Genomic DNA, 24,407 nt, shown 5'->3' with positions numbered 1-24,407 from the left:
AGGATTATCTCATTGGACCCGCGGGACATTGAGCCACGGTGCTAAACACAAGATGTAATAAAGATGTCTAATTGTGAAGCGCTCGGTAAAAACAAATGTAGGGAAAGATGTTGGACGTTCTCGTGACAAACTCATTTAAATTCACAGCAGAAGGATGAGAAGAGCCAAATGATTGGACACCGATTATCATCGATGCCAGTGAAAAATCAATGGTGTTTCTTATGTGAATATTGGGGACAGACAATCACTTGAATTATTATTTGGAATTATATTTTCAAAAACATTTCATGGTCCCTGATTTCAGTTAGTGGATTATAAAATTATAATGACATGGCTCACAGGGTGTCCCCACTGTACATAAAGTCATGACTACTTTTTAACGCTACTTATTAATGTAGCATGTATATTCTATTACGCTTATGTTGCATTATGTATCTATTCTCCGTGTCTGTTTTTTCTATCTGTCCCTTTGAATCCTTTTCTGGCTGGCTGCATTTTATATAAACATCACAAAACAAACAACCACAGGGGGAGTATTTCAATCTCCCCTGCGGCATAGCAAAACTGTTTCAGCATGAAATGGCATTTAAAGCTGTTTCCAAGCAGCTGAAAGGGACAGCATTTGCATTAATTAGCAGGTGTGCAAAAGTGAAAAGAAATTTGTCTTTTAGTGCACAATATGTGTAATTTTCTTTGTTTGTTTGGCTTTACAGAGATCGATCTGATGTTTTTTTTTTTTGTTTTGTTTTTTTTGCATTTTCCATCTTTCATCACGATCTGAACAGCAACCTAGCCCTAAATCAAAGTACCAAATCTTTCAGTCCATAAATTGCACCTGTGTATAAGCCCCACCAGCCAAAAAATGCACAATGAAAAGGGAAAAAAAAACATATTAGTAGCACTGGTCGCATTTTTGAGGAGACAGTTTTTTAATTCATCAGAAACCAAGATCAAACTATCAGTTAAAGGTTAAAGTGCCTATGACACCAAAAAGCATGTTTTTTTCATATTTTCCGCGGTATTTTATGCTCCTGAATGAAATGGACTGCTTGGATGTGTGTAGAAGCGATCGCTATATTTATTTAGTTTTTTTTTAATTCCGCGCCATGAAAATGAGTGACTTCCGGCTCCACTCTCAAGTTGAGAAAGAGGGCGCTGTGCCGTGTACGGTTGAAGAAGTCCTCTTCACCAGCAGTACTGTTGTATGAGAAGGACTAAGGATTCAGCTGATTTAGCGGATTTATTTGTTTATTTTTCGCATCATGCCAGCCAAACGGCTGCAGATAAATGTTGTTGCACCAGGGAGATGCGTGTGAACCTTTTTGGGGTTTCAAAAGGTTCCCATTCACCGGTGGATATTGGCCAAAACAAGCCCTACGACTGTGGGACCATGGGATTTACGAGGAAATGAGTAAACATTGTGTTTTGTATTACGTCAAATACTGGGATCATTTTAATACGTAGGTACAGTGGGGCAAATAAGTATTTAATCAACCACTAATTGTGCAAGTTCTCCCACTTGAAAATATTAGAGAGGCCTGTAATTGTCAACATGGGTAAACCTCAACCATGAGAGACAGAATGTGGGAAAAAAAAAACAGAAAATCACATTGTTTGATTTTTAAAGAATTTATTTGCAAATCATGGTGGAAAATAAGTATTTGGTCAATACCAAAAGTTCATCTCAATACTGTGTTATGTACCCTTTGTTGGAAATAACAGAAGCCAAACGTTTTCTGTAACTCTTCAAAAGCTTTTCACACACTGTTGCTGGTATTTTGGCCCATTCCTCCATGCAGATCTCCACTAGAGCAGTGATGTTTTGGGGCTGTCGTTGAGCAACACGGACTTTCCACTCCCTCCACAGATTTTCTATGGGGTTGAGATCTGGAGACTGGCTAGGCCAATGCAGGATCTGGAAATGCTTCTTACGAAGCCACTCCTTTGTTGCCCTGGCTGTGTGTTTGGGATCATTGTCATGCTGAAAGACCCTTTCACGTCTCATCTTCAATGCCCTTGGTAATTGAAGGAGATTTTAACACAAAATCTCTCGATACATGGCCCCATTCATTCTTTCCTTTACACAGATCAGTTGTCTTGGTCCCTTTGCAGAAAAACAGCCCCAAAGCATGATGTTTCCACCCCCATGCTTCACAGTGGGTATGGTGTTCTTCAGATGCAATTCAGTATTGTTTCTCCTCCAAACACGAGAACCAGTGTTTCTACCAAAAAGTTCTATTTTGGTTTCATCTGACTATAACACATTCTCCCAGTCCTCCTCTGGATCATCCAAATGCTTTCTAGCGAACCGCAGACAGGCCTCGATGTGTACTGGCTTTAGCAGGGGGACACGAATGGCAGTGCAGGTTTGAGTCCCTGGCGGCGCATTGTGTTACTGATAGGAGCCTTTGTTACTGTGGTCCCAGCTCTCTGTAGGTCATTCATTAGGTCCCCCCCATGTGATTCTGGGATTTTTACTCACCGGTCTTGTTATCATTGACGCCACGGGGTGAGATCTTGCATGGAGCCCCAGATCGAGGGAGATTATCAGTGGTCCTGTATGTCTTCCATTTTCTAATAATTGCTCCCACAGTTGATTTCTTTACACCAACCGTTTTACCTATTGCAGATTCAGTCTTCCCAGGCTGGTACAGGTCTACAATTTTGTCTCTGGTGTCCTTCGACAGCTCTTTGGTCTTGGCCATAGTGGAGTTTGGAGTGTGACTGACTGAGGTTGTGGACAGGTCTCTTTTATAATAAGTTATAGTTTACTGTTATTTTTGTATATTTGTTTACTGTTATATTGTTATAAGTTATAAATATACTTGATACTGAAATAGTAGTTTGGTTTAGCCTGAGAGGATTTTTGAACAATTTTGGAACTAATGTACAAAACATTAAAAAAAAAAAAAAAAAAAAGGAGGGGGGTGCATCAATAATCGTTTTATAATCGAATCGGAGCCTCTGAATCGTAATCGAATCGTTAGGTGCCCAAAGATTCCCAGCTCTAGAAAATATGGTACTCTTAATTTTTTTCCCCAATATAGGATGAGAATCGAGGGTTTCAAACTGTGAAGACTATAGTCGTGGGTTAGGGCTCACCTTGGTCACAGTTGACAAATGTGCTGACAAGGCCGGTCCCCGCAGCCCACCTGGGCCCCTTGTCACAGTGATGAAGAAGTAGCAAATATGCAATCAGGTTCCCAGAAGAAGAAGGCGGCGGGTCAGAACCGCTCTGAATGAACCCGTCCATGTGTATTAATGTGTTTGTAATCTCCCGCTATAGATAATAAATCTCGCAGCAAGAGAAGAGGAAATTGCCATGAACCGTTCGCAGGCCCGACCCGCGGACGATTCGGGAGTCTCTCGTTTTCAGCGGCGCGTCCCGAATGACTATGAGTGAGCCCGAAAATTTGCAATTAAGATGGGTTGAAGGACACTTTCTCAAAGGGGGAGAGGTGAACAGATGTGAAATCAAGTCGTCGTTATTAAGTCGGGCCTGGCAGCCCGAACGCCGCTGGGAGAAGGAGCGGGACCTACCGCGGGCACCTTATGGAGGGTCGAACGCCATCCAGATGGGGTGGGCGCCTCGGTGTCAACGACGAGGTCGGTGCAGCATATTGTTGGCATGAGTCCAATTAGAATATTAATACAGTGATACGCTGACTTAAGAGTTTAATTAGTTCCTTGACTACAGATGGTTTGGATCTCAAGTCAACTTTCCTCATTTAATAGAAGATCAGACCCACATGCATATTAACGCATGCTTTAAAGGGTATTAAAACACTAAGGGGCTGTGAGATATCAATAGAACTGTTATGTGGCAAGATAACAAATATTAATAAAGTTAACAAAAAAATAAATCGCATTCATGAGCAATTATCCAAAATAGATCGAAAATTACGAACATTTCCGAAAGTATTCCGGAAACAGCCGAATGGGGCAGAGACGTCATAACAAGGAAACGAAAGGTCGAGGCAGGTGCAATCGTTGTTTATCGACGAGAGAGTTGCGTTCGTGTTTTATCAAAAAAAAATCGCTAAAATGGTTCAAACCTGTCATGCTATGTGGTCTACAAATAGCCATTTGTCGCAATGTAGTACTCATGAGTTCCCGAACGCGAGAAAAAAGAGCTGGACCACGCAGACAATAAGTAAAGTTCTTCTGTGCTAAGAGGGCTAATTTTGCAGACCCAGCCTCCGGCACGGTTTTGTGTGGTGCGCGTTTTACACCTGAGAGCTATTCGAACCATACACGCGCAGCCACCTAAATGTCCCGAGATATCAAGAAAGAGGACGACTGGCTCAGATGAGACCACCCCAGGTTAACCAAAGGAGCGGAGCAGCCAAGCTCGAAATGGCCAGAGTGAGTACTCTTTTATAATAAAAACATATTACGCATTGGATAAAGGACTGGACACATGTATAAATTATCGCTCGTAAAATATATAGAACAAATTCTCGAATCCCATTCATATTTGTCTGTTGGCAGATCGAAAACCTATGATAGCACAATAAATGATAATTATTTTATACATTACATTATTTTGCAGTCACGGTGTATCAGCTTCACAAAAAGAAATGCAAAACAAACCATTTGGTGTTTCCCAGCTGATGTTGCCAGTGTTTCATCAGTGTGATTGCTCCTCTCAATGATCCTTTCATTAGGCTGCATTGGCTTTCGTTTGGGCTCAAATTGATAATCCAAAACACCAAAGAAAGGTTCATAACTCTCCTCGTCACCATTAGAAGAATGTTCGTTAGGTCGGATTCGTCGCTGCAACTAGAAACAAAATTGTCCGCTATCATTGCCGCCATTCAGTATTAAGCACTGAGCCGGTTGTTTCCTTGTAGTGACGTCGCGCACACAATATGCTAGATTTCCGGGATCTCGTGGGCGGGTGCTTTTGGCTTGACAATCGATCCAAATTTCTATCATTTTCTTGGTGTTGCGATTTGTGTAATTACATGAAGTGGCATGATATGAATCCAAAAGGCATGCATTTATGGATAAATGATGGAATATTGGCATTTCCCCAGGTGTTGTCATACCCTTTAATCAGTAAACTAGCACTCAAAACAAGAAAATGCTGGTAGGGTTTACTTGTTAATAGCGGGTAACTTCCTGTTGATATCGCTTCACTTCCTGTCATTTCCTGGGTTGCTTACTGTCGATATCAGATCACTTCCAGTTAATTTTGGGGCATTTCATGGTCCCTTCCTGATTTCGGGTCACTTCCTATTGATTTTAGTACATTTTCTGTGTCACTTCCTGTTGCTATGAGTTCACTTGGACTGTATTTTTCATAACGGAGGACACGTTATTTGTATTTTCTGTCGGTTATGTTGGAGGTATTCCCTCGTGAGCAACTGATACGAAATATGAATGTGATGATGTCTCTCCCCTACGCTTTCCTGTCATCCATAAATATGACAAGCTCCACTCTCTTGCAACCTCAACTAGTTTTCAGCCTGTGCGCTATTCGCTGCGGTCGCCGCTCAACACGTTTGGGAATAAATCAGCAATGGGGTATGAGGTGATCGATGGAGGTCTTTATTAAAGGAGATGTGGTCCCTTTTTCCATCGGTGGCGCTTTCGGAAACACTTCTGCAATCATCTGCTGTGGTGACCGGACGCCGTTAAAGCAGGATGAATGACTAAGCAGCCGGCTGCTGTTCCACGGGGGCGTCTATTAGGTATGGCCTTGCATTCACCGGACTCATTAGGTCGTAACCATTTGGTCCTGAGCTGAGTGATCAGGCTCTGATCCTGCCCTGAATACACACAAGGGTGATACAGTGCGGCAAGTAAGTATTTAGTCAACCACCAATTGTGCAAGTTCTCCTACTTGAAAAGACTAGAGAGGCCTGTAAATGTCAACATGGGTAAACCTCAACCATGAGAGACAGAATGTGGAAAAAAAAAAAAAAAAAAAAAAAAGGAAAATAACATTTTTGATTTTTAAAGAATTTATTTCCAAATTAGAGTGGAAAATAAGTATTTGGTCACCTACAAACAAGCAAGATTTCTGGCTGTCAACGAGGTCTAACGAGGATCCACTTGTTACCTGTATTAATGTATTAACTCATTATCGGTATAAAAGACACCTGTCCACAACCTCAGTCAGTCACACCCCAAACTCCACTATGGCCAAGACCAAAGAGCTGTCGAAGAACACCAGAAACAAAATTGTAGACCTGCACCACGCTGGGAAGACTGAATCTGCTATAGGTAAAAACGCTTGGTGTAAAGAAATCAACTATGGGAGCAATTATTAGAAAATGGAAGACATGCAAGATAATCTCCCTCGATCTGGGGCTCCATGCAAGATCTCACCCCGTGGCGTCAAAATGATAACAAGAACGGTGAGCAAAAATCCCAGAACCACACAGGTGGACCTATTAAATGACCTACAGAGAGCTGGGACCACAGTAACAAAGGCTACTATCAGTAACACAATGCGCCGCCAGGGACTCAAATCCTGCACTGCCAGACGTGTCCGCCTGCTGAAGCCAGTGCATGTCCAGGCCTGTCTGCGGTTCGCTAAAGAGCATTTTGATGATCCAGAAGAGGACTGGGAGAATGTGTTATGGTCAGATGAAACCAAAATAGAACTTTTTGGTAGAAACACAGGTTCTCGTGTTTGGAGGAGAAAGAATACTGAATTGCATCTGAAGAACACCATGCCCACTATGAAGCATGGGGGTGGAAACATCGTTTGGGGCTGTTTTTCTGCAAAGGGACCAGGATGACTGATATGTGTAAAGGAAAGAATGAATGGGGCCATGTATGGAGAGATTTTGAGTGAAAATCTCTTTCCATCAGTAAGGGCATTGAAGATGAGACGTGGCTGGGTCTTTCAGCATGACAATGATCCCAAACACACAGCCAGGGCAACAAAGGAGTGGCTACATAAGAAGCATTTCAAGGTCCAGAGTGGCCTAGCCAGTCTCCAGATCTCAACCCCAAAGAAAGTCTGTGGAAGGAGTTAAAAGTCCAACGACAGCCCCAAAACATCACTGCTCTTTTGATTTCATCTGACCATAACACATTCTCCCAATCCTCTTCTGGATCATCCAAATGCTCTCTAGCGAACAGCAGACGGGCCTGAATGTGTACTTTCTTCAGCAGGGGGGCACGTCTGGCAGTGCAGGATTTGAGTCCCTGGCGGCGCATTGCATTACTGATAGTAGTCTTTGTTACTATGGTCCCAGCTCTCTGTAGGTCATTCACTAGGCCCACCCGTGTGGTTCTGGGATTTTTGCTCCCCGTTCTTGTTATCATTTTCACGCCACGGGGTGAGATCTTGCATGGAGCCCCAGATCGAGGGAGATTATCAGTGTTCTTGTATGTCTTCCATTTTCTAATAATTGAGTTGAAAGTCCGTGTTGCCCAACAACAGCCCCAAAACATCACTGCTCTAGAGGATATCTGCATGGATGAATGGGCCAAAATACCAGCAAGAGTGTGTGAAAAGCTTGTGAAGAGTTACAGAAAACGTTTGGCCTCCGTTATTGCCAACAAAGGGTACATAACAAAGTATTGAGATGAACTTTTGGTATTGACCAAATACATATTTATTTATCATTACCCATGATTTGCAAATAAATTCTTTAAAAATCAAAAAATGTGATTTTCTGTTTTTTTTCCCACATTCTGTCTCTCATGGTTGAGGTTTATCCATGTTGAAAGTTACAGGCCTTTCTCACATTTTCAAGTGGGAGAACTTGCACAATTAATGGTTGACTAAATACTTATTTGCCCCACTGTATAACTGAAGTCATTATGTAATGCAAATAAAGTGGGGACAATTTGAGCATCCTGAAAAGTTGATAGTGTTATGTCCCTACCGTCCCTATGCAAACCTATGCACTTGGTTGAACGTCCATAACCGTCAAGGACAATGTAAAAGTTCAAAACAGACTGAATATTTTTGCAAATTCTGTTCACCTAGCACATAAGAAGATCAGTCATGAACTGAGTTATCATCCCCTGTCCACATTTCCCCCCTCCTCTACCCTACCAGCGGGGTCCTAAATAGCCTGCATTTGTTCACGCTGCTCTTAAAAAGGATAAAAATCAATGAGCAGCACAGCCGGACTGTAATGACGACAGTTCATTTAGCTCTGCTGATCATCCCAGTAATGAGCACGGTCACAGTGATTGGTCATCGTGTCTCCATTCGGCATCGCCTCTAGGGAGTACATGGCTCATTTGGGCGAGGCGTTCAGGGTCCGAGCACATTTTTTTGGGGGGTGATTCAAGTGTTTTATACAGTAAATCACATCGGGGAACTTGTCACTTGAGTGTTTTTCTGTTGTATACCTTCAAGAGATGCTGAGTTTACTCATTGCTATTAACAGCAATAAACATTTTAACTGGGATCGCTAGCGTTGAATGATCTTGGTTCAGTTCAGTCGCTGCCAGCCCAATTTTATTAGACGTCTATTGCCATCAGATGGATTTGTGTCCAAGATAGACTCTGCTCTCATTTTAAGGTCACTTGCTATAGTATTTCTTTCCACCTTTAAGTCGCAATTTCACCAAAATGTTTGAAATAATGCTTTATTTTTTCCAAAAACTGTTATGAGAATGCAGCTAGAGGTTGAAGTGAGAATGAATAGAGATATGCAAATGAATTGTGATGATGATCAATCACGGTTTTTGGACTGTACGCAACGTTATTTCACTATTGACTAGAATTCTCTTACTTTCTTGTCTTTCATTGTTATAAAAGAGCTCTAATTTTAGATCTAAGTCATATAGATTTTCTAATCTGATTCATCTGAAAACAAAGTCGAAGAAGCACAAAGAATCAAAACATCTCTTTATTCATGCTTATTCGCTCCAATGCAGCCCTCCCTGTTCAAATGGATTGGAATTGCATCCCCATCAATTGTAGTGAATGAGTTAACATTAATCCATGTAGACCACGTTAATTAATTGAATTCCATCCAAATGAATTGCCGGATGATTGGACGGAGTTGCTAGAAGACAACTCGAGGGAAACCACACCAGATATTGTCCAGAGGAATTTAAAAGAACAATCTCCACCTGTCAGAAATGGCGGAAGACAAATTTCTTGGTAACGAGAGGCGCCGAGCCACACGCGTTGCCTTCCAAACCGCACGACAGACGGCTTCTTTATCAACACTGGCACTGAATTACAGGAAACGGAGAGCTAATGGCTTCAGATGAGAAAAGTTTCTCTTCTGTGGTTCTTCCAAAAGTGAAACTCCTCAATCTGTGCATCTTTCCATTTCCAAATGGGAGTCAGAAAACGATTTGATGGTTTCAGCCCGTGTCGGAGGAGTTCCAAAACGGCGAAGGCTTCGGCTACATCGTGGCTTTCCGTGCAAACGGCACCCGAGGCTGGAAGGAGAAGATGGTGACGTCGCCCGACTCCACCACGTACAAGTACCGCGACGAGACCTTCCCGCCGCTGACGCCCTTCGAAGTCAAAGTGGGCGTGTACAACAACAAGGGCGACGGGCCTTTCAGCCCCGTTGTCATCATCCACTCTGCCGAGGGTGGTAAGAGTCGATCTGACTTCCCCTGATATGCTTTTAAAATGCTGAAACAGTCCAAATATACGTTTTTTTTTCCACATAGAACCCAGAGAAGCACCATCTGATGTGAAAGCTTACGCTATTTCAGCTTCACAAATAAGAGTCACGTGGAAGCCACCTCTCCCCGGTCCTGGAAGACCCAAAGGATACGAGGTACGCTCGCACTTATCTATCCGCCAGAAACAACATTGGTAGGGACAATATAACAGCATAAACTGCATGTACACATTTTGCTTGGGATGGGACAAGCCCTCGACTTTGACTTAGCCCAGCCCACAAGAATCGCTGTACGAAGGGAAACACAGACCCTCTAGGGAGGTCCGGGGGCATGACCTACCGGGAGAATTTTTTTTTTTTTACATCATATTGTAAAATGCATCAATATACAGTATAGTTTATGACTTTCTTCGCAGTATGTTAGCCATTTTCTATCTGTGCCATCTTTGCGTATGAATACTCTTTGTACAGTCAGGTGTTTTGTCTTCTTCTGAGGGTGCTACAGTGGGGCAAATAAGTATCAACCACTAATAGTGCAAGTTCTCCCACTTGAAAATATTAGAGAGGCCTGTCATTGTCAACATGGGTAAACCTCAACCATGAGAGACAGAATGTGGGGAAAAAAACTATTTAAAGGATTTATTTGCAAATCATGGTGGAATATAAGTATTTGGTCAATACCAAAAGTTAATCTCAATACTTTGTTATGTGCTCTTTGTTGGCAATAACGGAAGGCCAAACGTTTTCTGTAACTCTTCCCAAGCTTTTCACACACTGTTGCTGGTATTTTGGCCCATTCCTCCATGCAGATCTCCTCTAGAGCAGTGATGTTTTGGGACTGTCCTTGGGCAACACAGACTTTCAACTCTCCTCCACAGATTTTCTATGGGGTTGAGATCTGGAGACTGGCTAGGCCACTCCAGGACCTGGAAATGCTTCTTACGAAGCCACTCTTTTGTTGCCCTGGCAGTGTGTTTGGGATCATTGTCATGCTGAAAAACCCAGTCATGTCTCATCTTCAATGCCCTTGCTGATGGATGGAGATTTTCACTCAAAATCTCTCGATACATGGCCCCATTCATTCTTTTCTTTACACAGATCAGTTGTCCTGGTCCCTTTGCAGAAAAACAGCCCCAAAGCATGATGTTTCCACCCCCTTGCTTCACAGTGGGTATGGTGTTCTTCGGATACAATTCAGTATTCTTTCTCCTACAAACACGAGAAACTGTGTTTCTACCAAAAAGTTCTATTTTGGTTTCATCTGACCACAACACATTCTCCCAGTCCTCTTCTGGATCATCCAAATGCTCTCTAGCGAACCGCAGACGGGCCTGGACGTGTACTTTCTTCAGCAGGGGGACACGTCTGGCAGTGCGGGATTTGAGTCCCTGGCGGCACATTGTGTTACCGATAATAGCCTTTGTTACTGTGGTCCCAGCTCTCTGTAGGTCATTCACTAGGTCCCACCGTATGATTCTGGGATTTTTGCTCACCGTTCTTGTTATCATTTTGACGTCACGGGATGAGATCTTGCATGGAGCCCCAGATCGAGGGAAATTATCAGTGGTCTTGTATGTCTTCCATTTTCTAATAATTGCTCCCACAGTTGATTTCTTTACACCAAGTGTTTTACCTATTGCAGATTCAGTCTTCCCAGCCTGGTGCAGGTCAACAATTTTGTCTCTGGTGTCCTTTGACAGCTCTTTGGTCTAGGCCATAGTGGAGTTTGGAGTGTGACTGACTGAGGTCGTGGACAGGTGTCTTTTGTACCAATAATGAGTTAAAACAGGTGCCGTTAATACAGGTAACAAGTGGAGCCTCATTAGACCTCGTTAGAAGAGGTCAGACATCTTTGACAGCCAAAAATCTTGCTTGTTTCTAGGTGACCAAATACTTATTTGTGTGTGGTTATTTTTTTTCTTTCTGTCTCTCATGGTTGAGGATAACCCATGGTGACAATTACAGGTCTCTCTAATTTTCAAGTGGGAGAACTTGCACAATTAGGGGTTGACTAAATACTTATTAGCTCCACTGTATATTGGTATGGGTTTGATATCCGCATCGGATTTTTGGAGGTGGACAATGGTTGCTGGATATCGGTTATCGGTTAAAAGTCATTATCAGACAACTGTAATGGTATGACATTTACCGAGATGACTCAGTTTGCCACAATGCAAACTGATTCAAGGGCTTTAAGGCATGATGACGTTTTACACACACAGTAGGAAAAAGTGTTGGCAGAACTTGAAATTTCAGGTCAACCAATTTCACTTTAATTTTCAAATTTTGATGGAAAATCCATAAAAACAAGTTAACAGTTTAAAACTCAGTATTTTAAGCAACTGGATTTGGTTAACTCATTGCCTGCCATACACGGTGATAAACGTGCAATTCATTTGAAATGGCATTGGCTGACACTGAGTTAAATAGTTAGAATTCTAGATTTTACGTAAATCGGACTTCAGTCGTTTGAACGCACTATTTTAAGAAAACTTTTGCTTTGCATTAAATTGCCTCAGAAAATTTTGCTGACATTGTAGGGGATTCTGATTGGATTTTGATTTTTTGGGGGGCAGAATTGGCTTTAAATTCTGTTCCAAGCAGTTTTGTAAAGGTCTTATTAATTTTATTTGATGAAATCCAATAGGAACCCTATTAACCAATCATGATATCAATCTCAAGCGATGTTACTTTGCACTCCTAATTAGGATGCTATACACTTTTAAAATTATTGGAAATTTAGCAACTCCACCTACCACTTAGATACTCACTGAGATTCTTTGTGTTAACAGGTGAGCTACTGGAAAGCGTCAGAAAAGGAGGATTCTGGTTGGAAACAGAGAACCACCAAAAACGAGACCTCCATGGTCCTGGGTGGTTTGGAAGGTAACAGCCTGTACGAACTCACCGTCCGGGGCTTCAATAGCATCGGACAAGGTCCTGCTAGCACCTCCGTCACGGCCAAGACCAGGAAAGCCCGTAAGTTTAGTAGTTTTGCTTTTCAACCCCTTTTTTGGCAGCTGATTATTTCTTCTTCTTCAGCTCCTGTGCAGCCTCCAGGCAACCTGCTGTGGATCCAAGAGGGCAACAACGTGTCTTTAAGCTGGGACCCGGTCAAGGCCAAAGAAAATGAATCTGATGTCATTGGCTACATGGTAATTGTGCTATTTTTCGGACCTAAAAGGAGAGCAATTGTTCCACGTGCTGGCATTAGAAATGCCATTTTTCAGAACATACAGGATCTGAAAAAAAAAATCCTTCATGACTTTACCTCGGTCATTGCCATTGACAGAGATAGACGTCCAACCATTTGAAATGGAAGAGCCTTGCAGCAAATAAATGTTGCTAGCCCTCCCAGTTCAAAGGGACGGTACATGTTTATGCTTGCGTCAAAAAATGGGCAAATTTATGATAAATATTCTTTGAAAACTTAGTTTCTTACCATACAGAACTTCTTGTTCACGCTCCACCATTTTGAAAGAAAAAAGTCGTCCCATCTCGAAAACTCAGGTACAGTGGGGAAAATAAGTATTTAGTCAACCACCAATTGTGCAAGTTCACCTACTTGAAAATATTAGAGAGGCCTGTAATTGTCAACATGGGTAAACCTCAACCATGAGAGACAGAATGTGGAAAAAAAAAACAGAAAATCACATTGTTTGATTTTTAAAGAATTTATTTCCAAATAAGAGTGGAAAATAAGTATTTGGTCACCTACAAACAAGCAAGATTTCTGGCTGTGAAAGAGGTCTAACTTCTTCTAACGAGGTCTAACGAGGCTCAACTCGTTACCTGTATTAATGGCACCTGTTTTTACTCATTATAAGTATACAAGACACCTGTCCAAAATCTCAGTCAGTCACACTCCAAACTCCACTATGGCCAAGACCAAAGAGCTGTCGAAGGACACCAGAGACAAAATTGTAGACCAGCACCATGCTGGAAAGACTGAATCTGCAGTAGGTAAAACGCTTGGTGTAAAGAAATCAACTGTGGGAGCAATTATTAGAAAATGGAAGACATACAAGACCACTGATAATCTCCCTCGATCTGGGGCTCTTTGCAAGATCTCACCCCATGGCGTCAAAATGATAACAAGAAAGGGGAGCAAAAATCCTAGAACCACACGGGGGGACCTATTGAATGACCTACAGAGAGCTGGGACCACAGTAACAAAGGCTACTATCAGTAACACAATGTGCCGCCAGGGACTCTAATCCTGCACTGCCAGACGTGTCCCCCTGCTGAAGCCAGCACACGTACAGGCTCATCTGCGGTTCACTAGAGAGCATTTGGATGATCCAGAAGAGGACTGGGAGAATGTGTTATGGTCAGATGAAACCAAAATAGAACTTTTTGGTAGAAACACAGGTTCTCGTGTTTGAAGGAGAAAGAATACTGAATTGCATCCGAAGAACACCATACCCACTGTGAAGCATGGGGGTGGAAACATCATGCTTTGGGGCTGTTTTTCTGCAAAGGGACCAGGACGACTGATCTGTGTAAAGGAAAAAATGAATGGGGCCATGTATCGAGAGATCTTGAGTGAAAGTCTCCTTCCATCAGCAAGGGCATTGAAGATGAGACATGACTGGGTCTTTCAGCATGACAATGACCCCAAACACACAGCCAGGGCAACAAAGGAGTGGCTTCATAAGAAGCATTTCAAGGTCCTGGAGTGGCCTAGCCAGTCTCCAGATCTCAACCCCATAGAAAATCGGTGGAGGGAGTTGAAAGTCCGTGTTTCCGAACGACAGCCCCAAAACATCACTGCTCTGGAGGAGATGAAATACTTGTTACGAAGCCACTCCTTTGTAGCCCTGGCTGTGTGTTTGGGATCATTGTCATGCTGAAAGGCTCAGCCACGTCTCATCTTCAACGCCCACTCAAAATCTCTCGAGGTGCCATTAGTACAGGTAACGAGTGGAGCCTCATTAGACCTCGTTAGAAGAAGTTAGACATCTTTGACAGCCAGAAATCTTGCTTTTTTTGTAGGTGACCAAATACTTATTTTCCACTCTAATTTGGAAATAAATTCTTTAAAAATCAAACAATGTGATTTTCTGTTTTTTCTTCCACATTATGTCTCTCATCGTTGAGGTTTACCCATGTTGACAATTACAGGCCTCTCTAATCTTTTCACGTAGGAGAACTTGCACAATTGGTGGTTGACTAAATAGTTATTTGCCCCACTGTACCTTCCATAACAGCAGCAGCATGACTACACTAACGCCCGGGACCCGCAATACATGTACAGCCTGCAGTTTGGACGTCCCCCATCATTTTTTACCAGAACCCATGCTTTGTGGTAAGGAGCATTGAAGCACTGGCTTGGTTCAACATACACCGTCATGAAGACACATTCAACTTTGCGGCTGTGCAGGTACTGGAATGCCTCAGAGCGTTTCAGGTTCCTGATGGTGTTTCCTTCCAATGCCATAGTCAATAAAATACGATAATATTTTACTTTCGGTCACCCTCGGCCATTTCTCAATCTTGTCTTTCAATTTTGAGATGACAGAAGGATACGGTATTTCCAAATCGTGTTTTTTCAGGGTTTTTTTTTTGTGAGCGATGCCACTCCAGCACCATTGGGGTCAATGGCAAAAAAAAACGTGAAAACGGAAGTCGCTTGCAGAAATACGGAAGTAAAGCAGAAGTAGTTCGGAAACCTGTCGATAAGAAAACATATTTTGGGTTAAAAAAAAACTGGAAGCACATTCTGAAACCTGTGAGCACTGCTACAATGCAGGCTGATGTACTCCGCATACAATATGAAAATGTCACAGGTTGTCAACATATGACAGAAACTGTCGCATTTTTGTGTCGTTCTCGTCTCTTCAGACGAAAACTAGCATTCGTCTAGTTATGTTTTAGTCTCCCATTGCAAGTTTTCAGCTCGTAGTCATCCCCAAAAAATTATTCGTCGACGAAACATTTTTGTTCGCGTCATGGTTGACGAAAACGTCGACCACCAACATGGCGTCTACAACCACAATCAGCCACCCAAAATAGCGCTCATGTCGCTTCCGTGCAGGTATTGCTGAAGCAGGAGGGCCGAGGCCACAACCAGGTGACTCGCACAATCAACCCGTCCACCACGTTGTCTCTACCAGAGGGCGGCACATACGCCATCGAGGTGCGGGCCCTCAGCGAGGGTGGCGAAGGGGCGGTCAGCTCGCAAGTGCGACTCGTTACCTCCTCGGGTAAGATAACAGCAACTGATTCTTATTTATATCATCTGTTCTAATTAAGCAGTCAAAGCTGTTGCGTGGGCAAAGTTTTCTTTGCCTAATACTCTGTTAATTACCTCGCCGACGCACACACAAAGCTTGAGCGATTTATTCGGCCAATTAACCCGCTGTTTTGCAGCGCTGTGACCAGGCGAGTCGAAAGCGGCAGATGTTTTGTCCTCAAACGCCGGTTCACTTGCTGTATTTATTTGCAACTGTAATTAGTTGGACTCAGTTGTTTGCCACGATAAATGGAGCTTGATTGCACCCCGCTGGTCAAATGAAGCTTGTTTGAAATGAAGACAATGCAATGAAATTCAACATGTTTTTTATTTTCTTTTTGAGTGTCTTTACAATTGTGTTGTCCAGGAAAATAAATAATAAAAATCATGAAGTAATAACAGGTTGAATCCAGTCTAATTTCGTGTTTTCAAATTCAAAAAAAGTAAATGCAAAAATATCTTTTTTTTTTTTTTTAAATTCCAAATACAGATGCATATTTTTATTCATAAAATTTTATCACAGCACTTGGAATGGATCATTTAAATCAGTCATGTCCAAAGTCCGGCCCGGGGGCCAAATGCGGCCCGTGGACAAATTTGATTCCGGCCCCCAGCCTCTGTCCAAAAATTAATAACGTCTGGCCCACACACAGACTTAATAGATTGGTCAGCAGTACTGCTACCAACATATGAAGTGGCTTACACACTAAATGCTGCCCCTCATTTACCCACTAAAAGGCAGCAGCACTCTAAGCAACATTACCCCGTGTGACCCTTTACTCCGAAATTTCTAAAATGGCGACAATCAGCTGCGATGGCCGACGCTTCAAGGATAGGTGGAAATTGGAATATTTCTTCTCTAAAATACGCAACAACTGTGTCTGCCTCATTTGCAAAGAGACGGTCGCTGCTTTTAATAGTTCAATGTGAGGCGATATTACCAAACAAGACACACTGACATGTAAAACAAGATTACAGGGTAAATACGTAGCTATAAATTGAAGCAACTTGAAGCTAGTTTAATTTCACAGCAGCAGTATTTCACAAGAGCCCGAGATTCAAAAGAGTGCGCCACAAAGGCTAGTTGCGAGATTGTTGAAATTATTAATTAAAAATAAATAATAAAGCAAATGTGACACACAGAATGGCTTGCTAAAATTTGCTTAAATATATTGTTCTACGTAAAGGACGTCAGCCAAGGTCGGCCCCCCACATTTTTACCTCACCAAATCTGGCCCCATTTGCAAAAAGTTTGGACTCCCCTGATTTAAATGAAACCATGACTAAAAAAAGTACCCTAATTTTCGCACTATAGGGCGCACCAGACTATAAGCCGCAGCCCACCAAATTTGGCACGAAAACGGCATTTGTTCATAGATAAGCCGCACTGGAGTATAAGCCGCAGCCGTCCTCACTGTATCATGGGATATTTACACCAAAAGATATAAACCGGTAAAATTTTATCTGACAGCGGCATCATACGACTCTCATAAGACCAAATGAAGCACCATGAAGCTTTGAAGCAATTGGCTGCAAAGCTTTATTGCTTCAAGAAGCTTCATTTGTCCATCACTGCTTCCTTGGGGGAGACAGTCAACCTCTGCTGCCACCTGGTGTCAACACTGTTGTCATCCAACATGCCTCTTAGCATGCACTGCAGCGCCAGAGATGTAAATAACAATCAAAAATCATGTTCTGTAAATATTTCTTCAGTTACTGTTCCAGTTGTTTCATCAATTGCTAGTTATGGTATGTGCTAACACTTTATTTGACAGTGGTGCCATAAGACTGACATTACACAATCATAATTATGACACGTCTCTGTCCTGAGCATTCATGAATGCTTATAACAGATGTCATTAAGTGTTATCCGGCAAATGATCCCACTTTTGAATGGATGTAAGAGATCTAAGATGGACATAAATGGAGTTAGTGACATAATTTGCAAATGACACTTAATAACATAAGCATTCAGTAATGCCCATGATAGTGTCATGTCATAATTTAGACGGTCTTATGATGTCGCTGTCAAATAAAGTTACCTAAAAAAAATCAACAAATAAGCCGCACTGGACTATAAGCCACAGGTATCAAAATGAAAGAAAAAATGTAGCGGCTTATAGTTTGAAAATTTCGGTACGTAAAATCCCCTACTGCTGCTCCTACGTCGGATGAACAGTGCGGGCCGAAAGTATTGGCACCCCTGCAATTCTGTCGGATAATGCTCAATTTTTCCCAGAAAATGATTGTAATTACAAATCCCTTGGTAGTAATGTCTTCATTTATTTTGCTTGCAATGAAAAACCACGACAGAGAATGAGAAAAATAAAATTAAATCATGATCATTTTACACAAAACTCCAAAAATGGGCCGGACAAAAGTATTGGCACCCTCACCCTAATGCTTGGTAGCACAACCTTTAGACAAAATAACTGCGAAAAACTGCTTCCAGTATCCATTAATGATTTTCTTAAAATGCTCTGCTGGAATTTTAGACCATTCTTCTTTGGCCAACACCTCCAGGTCTCTGAGATTTGAAGGGTGCCATTTTCAGATCTCTCCACGGGTGTTCTATGGGATTCAGGTCTGGACTCATTGCTCGCCACATTAGAAGTCTCCAGTGCTTCCTCTCAAACCATTTTCTGGTGCTTTTTGAAGTGTGTTTTGGGTCATTGTCCTGCTGTAAGACCCATGACCTTTGAGGGAGACACAGCTTTCTCACATTGGGTTGTTGTTGTCGTCGTCCTTTCCCTCTTATCCGAATCCGGGTCGCGGGGGCAGCAGCCTCAGCAAAGAGGCCCAGACAGCCCTCTCCCCAGCCACTTCCACCAGCTCGTCTGGGAGAATCCCAAGGCTTTCCCAGGCCAGCCAAGAGATATACCCTTATTTTCGCACTATAAGGCGCACATGACTATAAGCCGCAGCCCACCAAATTTGGCCCGAAAACCGCATTTGTTCATAGATAAGCCGCACTGGACTATAAGCCGCAACTATCCTCACTGTTTTATGGGATATTTACACCAAAAGATAGTAACCGGTCACACTTTATTTGACAGCGGCATCATACGACTCTCATAAGACCAAATGAACCACCATGAATCTTTGAACCAATTGGCTGCAAAGCTTCATTCCTTCAAGAAGCTTCATTTGGCCATCACTGCTCCCTTGGTGGAGACAGGCAACCTCTGCTGCCATCTGCTGTAAACACTGTTGTCATCCAACACGCCTCCTAGCATGCATTGCATTGTACAGATGTAAATTTTAATCAAAATTCATGTTCTGTGCTAATTATTTCTTCAGTTACTGTTCCAGTTGTTTCATCAATTGTTAGTTGTGGTATTTGCTAACACTTTATTTGACAGTGGCGACATAAGACTGTCATTAGACAATCATAATTATTGACATGACACTGTCCTGAGCATTAATGAATCCTTATAACAGATGTCATTTAGTGTTATCCGGCAAAAGATTTCACTTTTGAATGGATGTAAAAATCCAAGCTGGAAATTAATTAAGCTAGTGACATAATTTCCCGGATGACACCAAATGACATAAGCATTAAGTAATGCTCATGATAGTATCATGTCATAATTATGACTGTCTTATGACAGTCTTATGATGCCGCTGTCACATAAAGTGTTGCCTATTAACTCAAATAAATCAACATATAAGCCGCACTGGACTATAAGCTACAGGTATCAAAATGAAGGAAAAAAGTAGCAGTTTATAGTCCGAAAATTACGGTAATCCCTCCAGTGTGTCCTGGGTCGCGCCCGGGGTCTCCTCCCAGTTGGACATGCCTGAAACACCTCCCGAGGGAGGCGTCCAGGGGGCATCCTAACCGGATGTCCAAACCACCTCAACTGGCTCCTCTCAACATTGAGGAGCAGCAGCTCTACTCAGAGTCCCTCCCGGATGACCGAGCTCCTCAGCCTATCTCGAAGCCTAAGCCCGGCCACTCTGCGAAGGCAACTCATTTCAGCCGCTTGTATCCGCAATCTGGTTCTTTCGGTCATTACCCAAAGTTCATGGCCATAGGTGAGGGTAGGAACGTAGATTGACCGGTAAATCGAGAGCTTCGGCTTCCAGCTCAGCTTCACCACGATAGACTGGTCAAGCGCCCGCAACACTGCGGACGCCGCCCCAATTCGCCTGTCAATCTCACGTTCCGACCTACCCTCACTCGTGAACAAGCACCCGAGATACATAAACTCCTCTACCTGGGGCAGGAACTCACCCCTGACCTGGAGCAAGCAATCCACCCTTTTCCGGCTGAGAACCATGGCCTCAGACTTGGAGGTGCTGATTCTCATCCCAGCCGCTTCACACTCAGCTGCGAACTGTTCCAGCGAGAGCTGGAGGTCACTGTGTGATGGAGGCAGAAGGACCAAATATTCCGCAAAAATCAGAGATGTGATCCTCCCACCACCGAACTCGACCCCTTCCTCCACCCGGCTGCGCCCAGAAATTCTGTCCATGAAAGTCACAAACAGAACCGGGGCCAAAACATTGGGCCTATGCTCTAAAATTTGCTGGTAGTCTTCAGACTTCATAATGCCATGCACACGGTCAAGCAGCCCAGTGCCAGAGGCAGCAAAGCAACCCCAAAACATCAGAGAACCTCCGCCATGTTTGACTTTGGGGATCGTGTTCTTTTCTTTGAAGGCCTCGTTTTATCCTCTGTAAACTCCCTAAAAGCTCTACTTTTGTCTCATCTGACCAGAGAACATTCTTCCAAAACGTTTTTGGCTTTCTCAGGTAAGTTTTGGCAAACTTCAACCTGGCTTTTGTATGTCTCTGGGTCAGAAGTGTTCCTAGGTATCTTACCATAGAGTCCATTTTCATTCAGACACCAACGGATGGTACAGGTCAACACTGTTGTACCCTCGGACTGCAGGACAGCTTGAAGTTGTTTGGATGTTAGCCGAGGTTCTTCATCTACCATCCGCACAGTCTTTCGATGAAATCTCTCGTCAATTTTTCTTTTCCGTCCACATCTAAGGAGGTTAACCACAGCACTGGGAGGGTGGCAGAGAATGAACGTTAATTCGCTGCCATCCCTCCCACTCCAAACGGATAGAACGTCTATGGCCGTCAGTGGCAGCCAATGCCAGGCAATGAGGTAATTTTGGGCCATTTAAGGTCAATTACCTCTTGATTTTCTGTTACTTCCTGTTGATTTGGGGGTATTTTATGGGTCACTTCCTGTTTATTTTGAGTTACATAACAGGAAGTGACCTGGGAATCATCCAAATACATAGGCAGTGACTCAAACTCAACAGGAAATGACCTGTAAATGCCCTAAAATGAACTGCAAGTGACCTGTAAATGCCCTGAAAATTGGACAGAATGACTGGGAATGCTCTGGTTTCGAATGAACGAACGTTTCGAGTCTAAATGGATTGGGCGTCGAGCACCGTCAATGCAGCCTTAGAGTTAACTGAGACACTATTATGGTGAAAAATTTTGGTAGCAACTTTTTTATTCCTTTTTATTTATTTATTTATTGTGACATTGACACCTTTTTAAAACGATATCTCGATTCTTGGCAGAAGCATATCGATAACCTTTGGGGATACAAAGTATCACGATATATCATCATTTCGATATTTTGTCACATCCCTACCCCAGACCGTCACTGATTGGGGTACTTGACACTGACTTCAGGCATTTTGGCATTTCCTCCTCCCCAGTCTTCCTCCAAATTCTGGCACCTTGATATCCGAATGACATGCAAAATTTGCTTTTATCTGAAAAAAGTACTTTGGACCACTGGGCAACAGTCCAGTGCTGCTTCTCTGTAGCCCAGGTCAGGCGCTTCTGCCGCAGTTTCAGGTTCAAAAGGGGCTTGACCTGGGGAATGCGGCATCTGTAGCCCATTTCCAGCACACGGTGACTCTGGATGTTTCTACTCCAGACTCAGTCCACTGTTTCTGCAGGTCCCCCAAGGTCTGGAATCGGCCCTTCTCCACAATCTTTCTCAGGCTGCGGTCACCTCTTCTGGTTGTGCAGCGTTTCCTGCCACACTTTTTCCTTCCCACTGAGGTGCCTTGATACAGCACTCTGGGAACAGCCTATTCGCTCAGAAATTTCTTTCTGTGTCTTAGCCTCTTGCTTGAGGGTGTCAATGATGGCCTTCTGGACAGCAGTCAGGTCGGCAGTCTTGCCCATGATTGTGGTTTTGAGTAATCAACCAGGCTGGGTGTTTTTAAAAGCCTCAGGAATCTTTCGCAGGTGTTTGAGTTAATTCGTTGATTCAGATGATTAGGTTAGTAGCTTCTTGAGAGTACCTTTTCATGATATGCTAATTTTTTGAGATAGGGATTTTTGGGTTTTCTTGACTTTTTTGCCAAAATCATCAATATTAAAACAAGAAAAGATTTGAACTACTTCAGTTGTGTGTAATGGATCCAAAATATATGAAAGTCTATTGTTTATCAGTACATTACAGAAAATAATGAACTTTATCACAATATGCTCATTTTTTGAGAAGGACTGTATTATGCAGAATAGAGTTGGTTCCCTATTCTGGCTCAGCAGGTGACCTTTTCTCTGCAAAAAAGCTGCCCAAAGACGTCTGTTTTTCAGTCATCTTCGCTAATGTAATGCAATAAGGTTGCTTCATAGTTGGTGGAGACAATTTGACCATCCTGAAAAGTTGGTAGTGTTATGTCCCTACCGTCCCCATGCAAACTTTAGCCCCCATGCAAACCTAAGCCCTTGGGTTATAGTAAGTAAAGTATAATACTAAGAGTTCGCATGGATGAAGTTGTGCTGGGAAAAAAATATGTACCATTAATTTAAAAAATTAGGGCTGTCAAAATTATCGCGTTAACGGGCATTAATTATTTTTTTAAATTAATCACGTTAAAATATTTGACGCAATTAACGCACATGCCCCGCTCTAACAGATTAAAATGACAGCAGTGTAATGTCCGCTTGTTACTAGTTTTTTGGTGTTTGGCGCCCTCTGCTGGCGATTGGGTCCAAATGATTTTATGGGTTTAAGCACAATGAGTGAGCATGGTGTAATTATTGACATCAACAATGGCGAGCTACTGGTTTATTTTTTGATTGAAAATTTTACAAATTATAATAAAACGAAAACATTAAGAGGGGTTGTAATATAAAATTTCTATAACTTGTACTAACATTTATCTTTTAAGAACTACAAGTCTTTCTATCCATGGATCGCTTTAAGAGAATGTTAGTAATGTTAATGCCATCTTGTTGATTTATTGTTATAATAAACAAATACAATACTTATGTACCGTATGTTGAATGTTTATATCCGTCTTGTTTCTTATGTTTCCATTCCAACAATAATTTACAGAAAAATATGGCATATTTTATCGATGGTTTGAATTGCGATTAATTATGATTAATTAATTTTTAAGCTGTAATTAACTCGATTAAAAATTTTAATCGTTTGACAGCTCTAAAAAAAAAAAATACACGTGGTTGTATGCATCACAATGTTACTCATTACTTGAGTAGTGGTTTCAACAAATTCTTTTTTACTTGTACTTGAGTAAAATTATTTAAACGTAATGCCACTCTTACTTAATAAAAAAAAAAAAAAAGGCTACTCTACCCACCTCAAAAAGCTCAAAAGTAACAACAAAACGCCACTTTAGCATTTTTGCTTCAGACCCTTTCCGTCTAAACGTGGCTTTAGACTGAAAATGTCTTTTGTTCCTCATGTTAGGTGTGCGGGCAAAGAGCTGCAAGTGCAAACCCAAGCTGACGTGGCCCGTGTTGCTCTTGGTTCTGCTGGTGCCTTCAGCGTCCTGGTGAGGCCGCTTCACTCCCCCGTTTTTCTGATTCCTCTTGACGCCTGCTTTGGCCTTCCCGAGGAGGAGGAGGAACGCTTCTAGAAGGGGGTCGCGTCATCCGCTCACTCGTTTGTTTACGTGTTCGACATAGCGCATCGTGTTGTTGTCATGTGCTGTGCGAGGAGAGGTTCTTTTTCTTTTTTTTTTCTACTGCTCATCTCACTGACTCACAGGTTCTACAGAGCGTGACAACATCTCAGAGAGATGCGGCGTCCCCCTTTTGCCGTCCTCTGACTGGCAAAAATACTCACTCGAGGAAAGAAGGAATTTTTTTTTTTTTTTTTACAGATTACACCAAGATGACTGGGACTGCTTTCCAAGACTTGCTTTTTGTACATGGTGTTACCTTTTAGAAAAGAACACCCGTGGTGTGTATCAGCTTTGTTTCTGTGGGTAGCAGCGCTTCGGTACTCGGTGGTCAAGTTTGGTGAAAGTGCAGTCGGATGACTAATAAATGTGATGTATATTTTTGAATTTGGTTTTCTTGTCATACTCTTGTCGCGATATTAACTCATTCACTCCCAGCCATTTTCACCGGTGCAACCCCCTTCGCTCCCAGCCATTTTACTGGATTTGGACTGATTTTGCAAGGCCCACAGAAAATTCTGTTCTATTGCTATAGACCCCAATCACGTGACGTCACAACTCCGCCCCCCTTACTGGTGCCGCCATATTGTCCGTCAGCTCATCGTGTTTACATATTACCGATACGTACATTCCTCCTATTAATGCGTGTTTTTAAGCTTGTCTAAGGAATGACCGCCAAGTAAA

The 24,407-nt window shown here is 42.5% G+C and overlaps 1 protein-coding gene across 4 annotated transcripts in view; it reads left to right on the top strand.

The window, feature by feature from the left end:
* The window catches only part of LOC130911131 (contactin-5-like), a 405,498-nt gene extending 381,408 nt beyond the window's left edge, over window positions 1–24,090 (top strand). For all 4 annotated transcript variants that reach the window (XM_057828867.1, XM_057828868.1, XM_057828870.1 and 1 more), the window contains 6 exons: window positions 9,299–9,533; window positions 9,613–9,722; window positions 12,359–12,545; window positions 12,609–12,721; window positions 15,604–15,772; window positions 23,510–24,090. In XM_057828867.1, the coding sequence (XP_057684850.1) occupies window positions 9,299–9,533; window positions 9,613–9,722; window positions 12,359–12,545; window positions 12,609–12,721; window positions 15,604–15,772; window positions 23,510–23,598 (903 nt within the window). In that variant the 3' untranslated portion in view covers window positions 23,599–24,090. The remainder of the gene's footprint in view (window positions 1–9,298; window positions 9,534–9,612; window positions 9,723–12,358; window positions 12,546–12,608; window positions 12,722–15,603; window positions 15,773–23,509) is intronic.
* Window positions 24,091–24,407: the final 317 nt, after the last annotated feature.

Source organism: Corythoichthys intestinalis, unplaced genomic scaffold, assembly GCF_030265065.1.
Source record: "Corythoichthys intestinalis isolate RoL2023-P3 unplaced genomic scaffold, ASM3026506v1 HiC_scaffold_23, whole genome shotgun sequence".
NCBI lineage: Eukaryota > Metazoa > Chordata > Actinopteri > Syngnathiformes > Syngnathidae > Corythoichthys > Corythoichthys intestinalis.
Note: the sequence above shows the minus strand (reverse complement) of the source record. Positions and strands in the feature narration are given on the sequence as shown.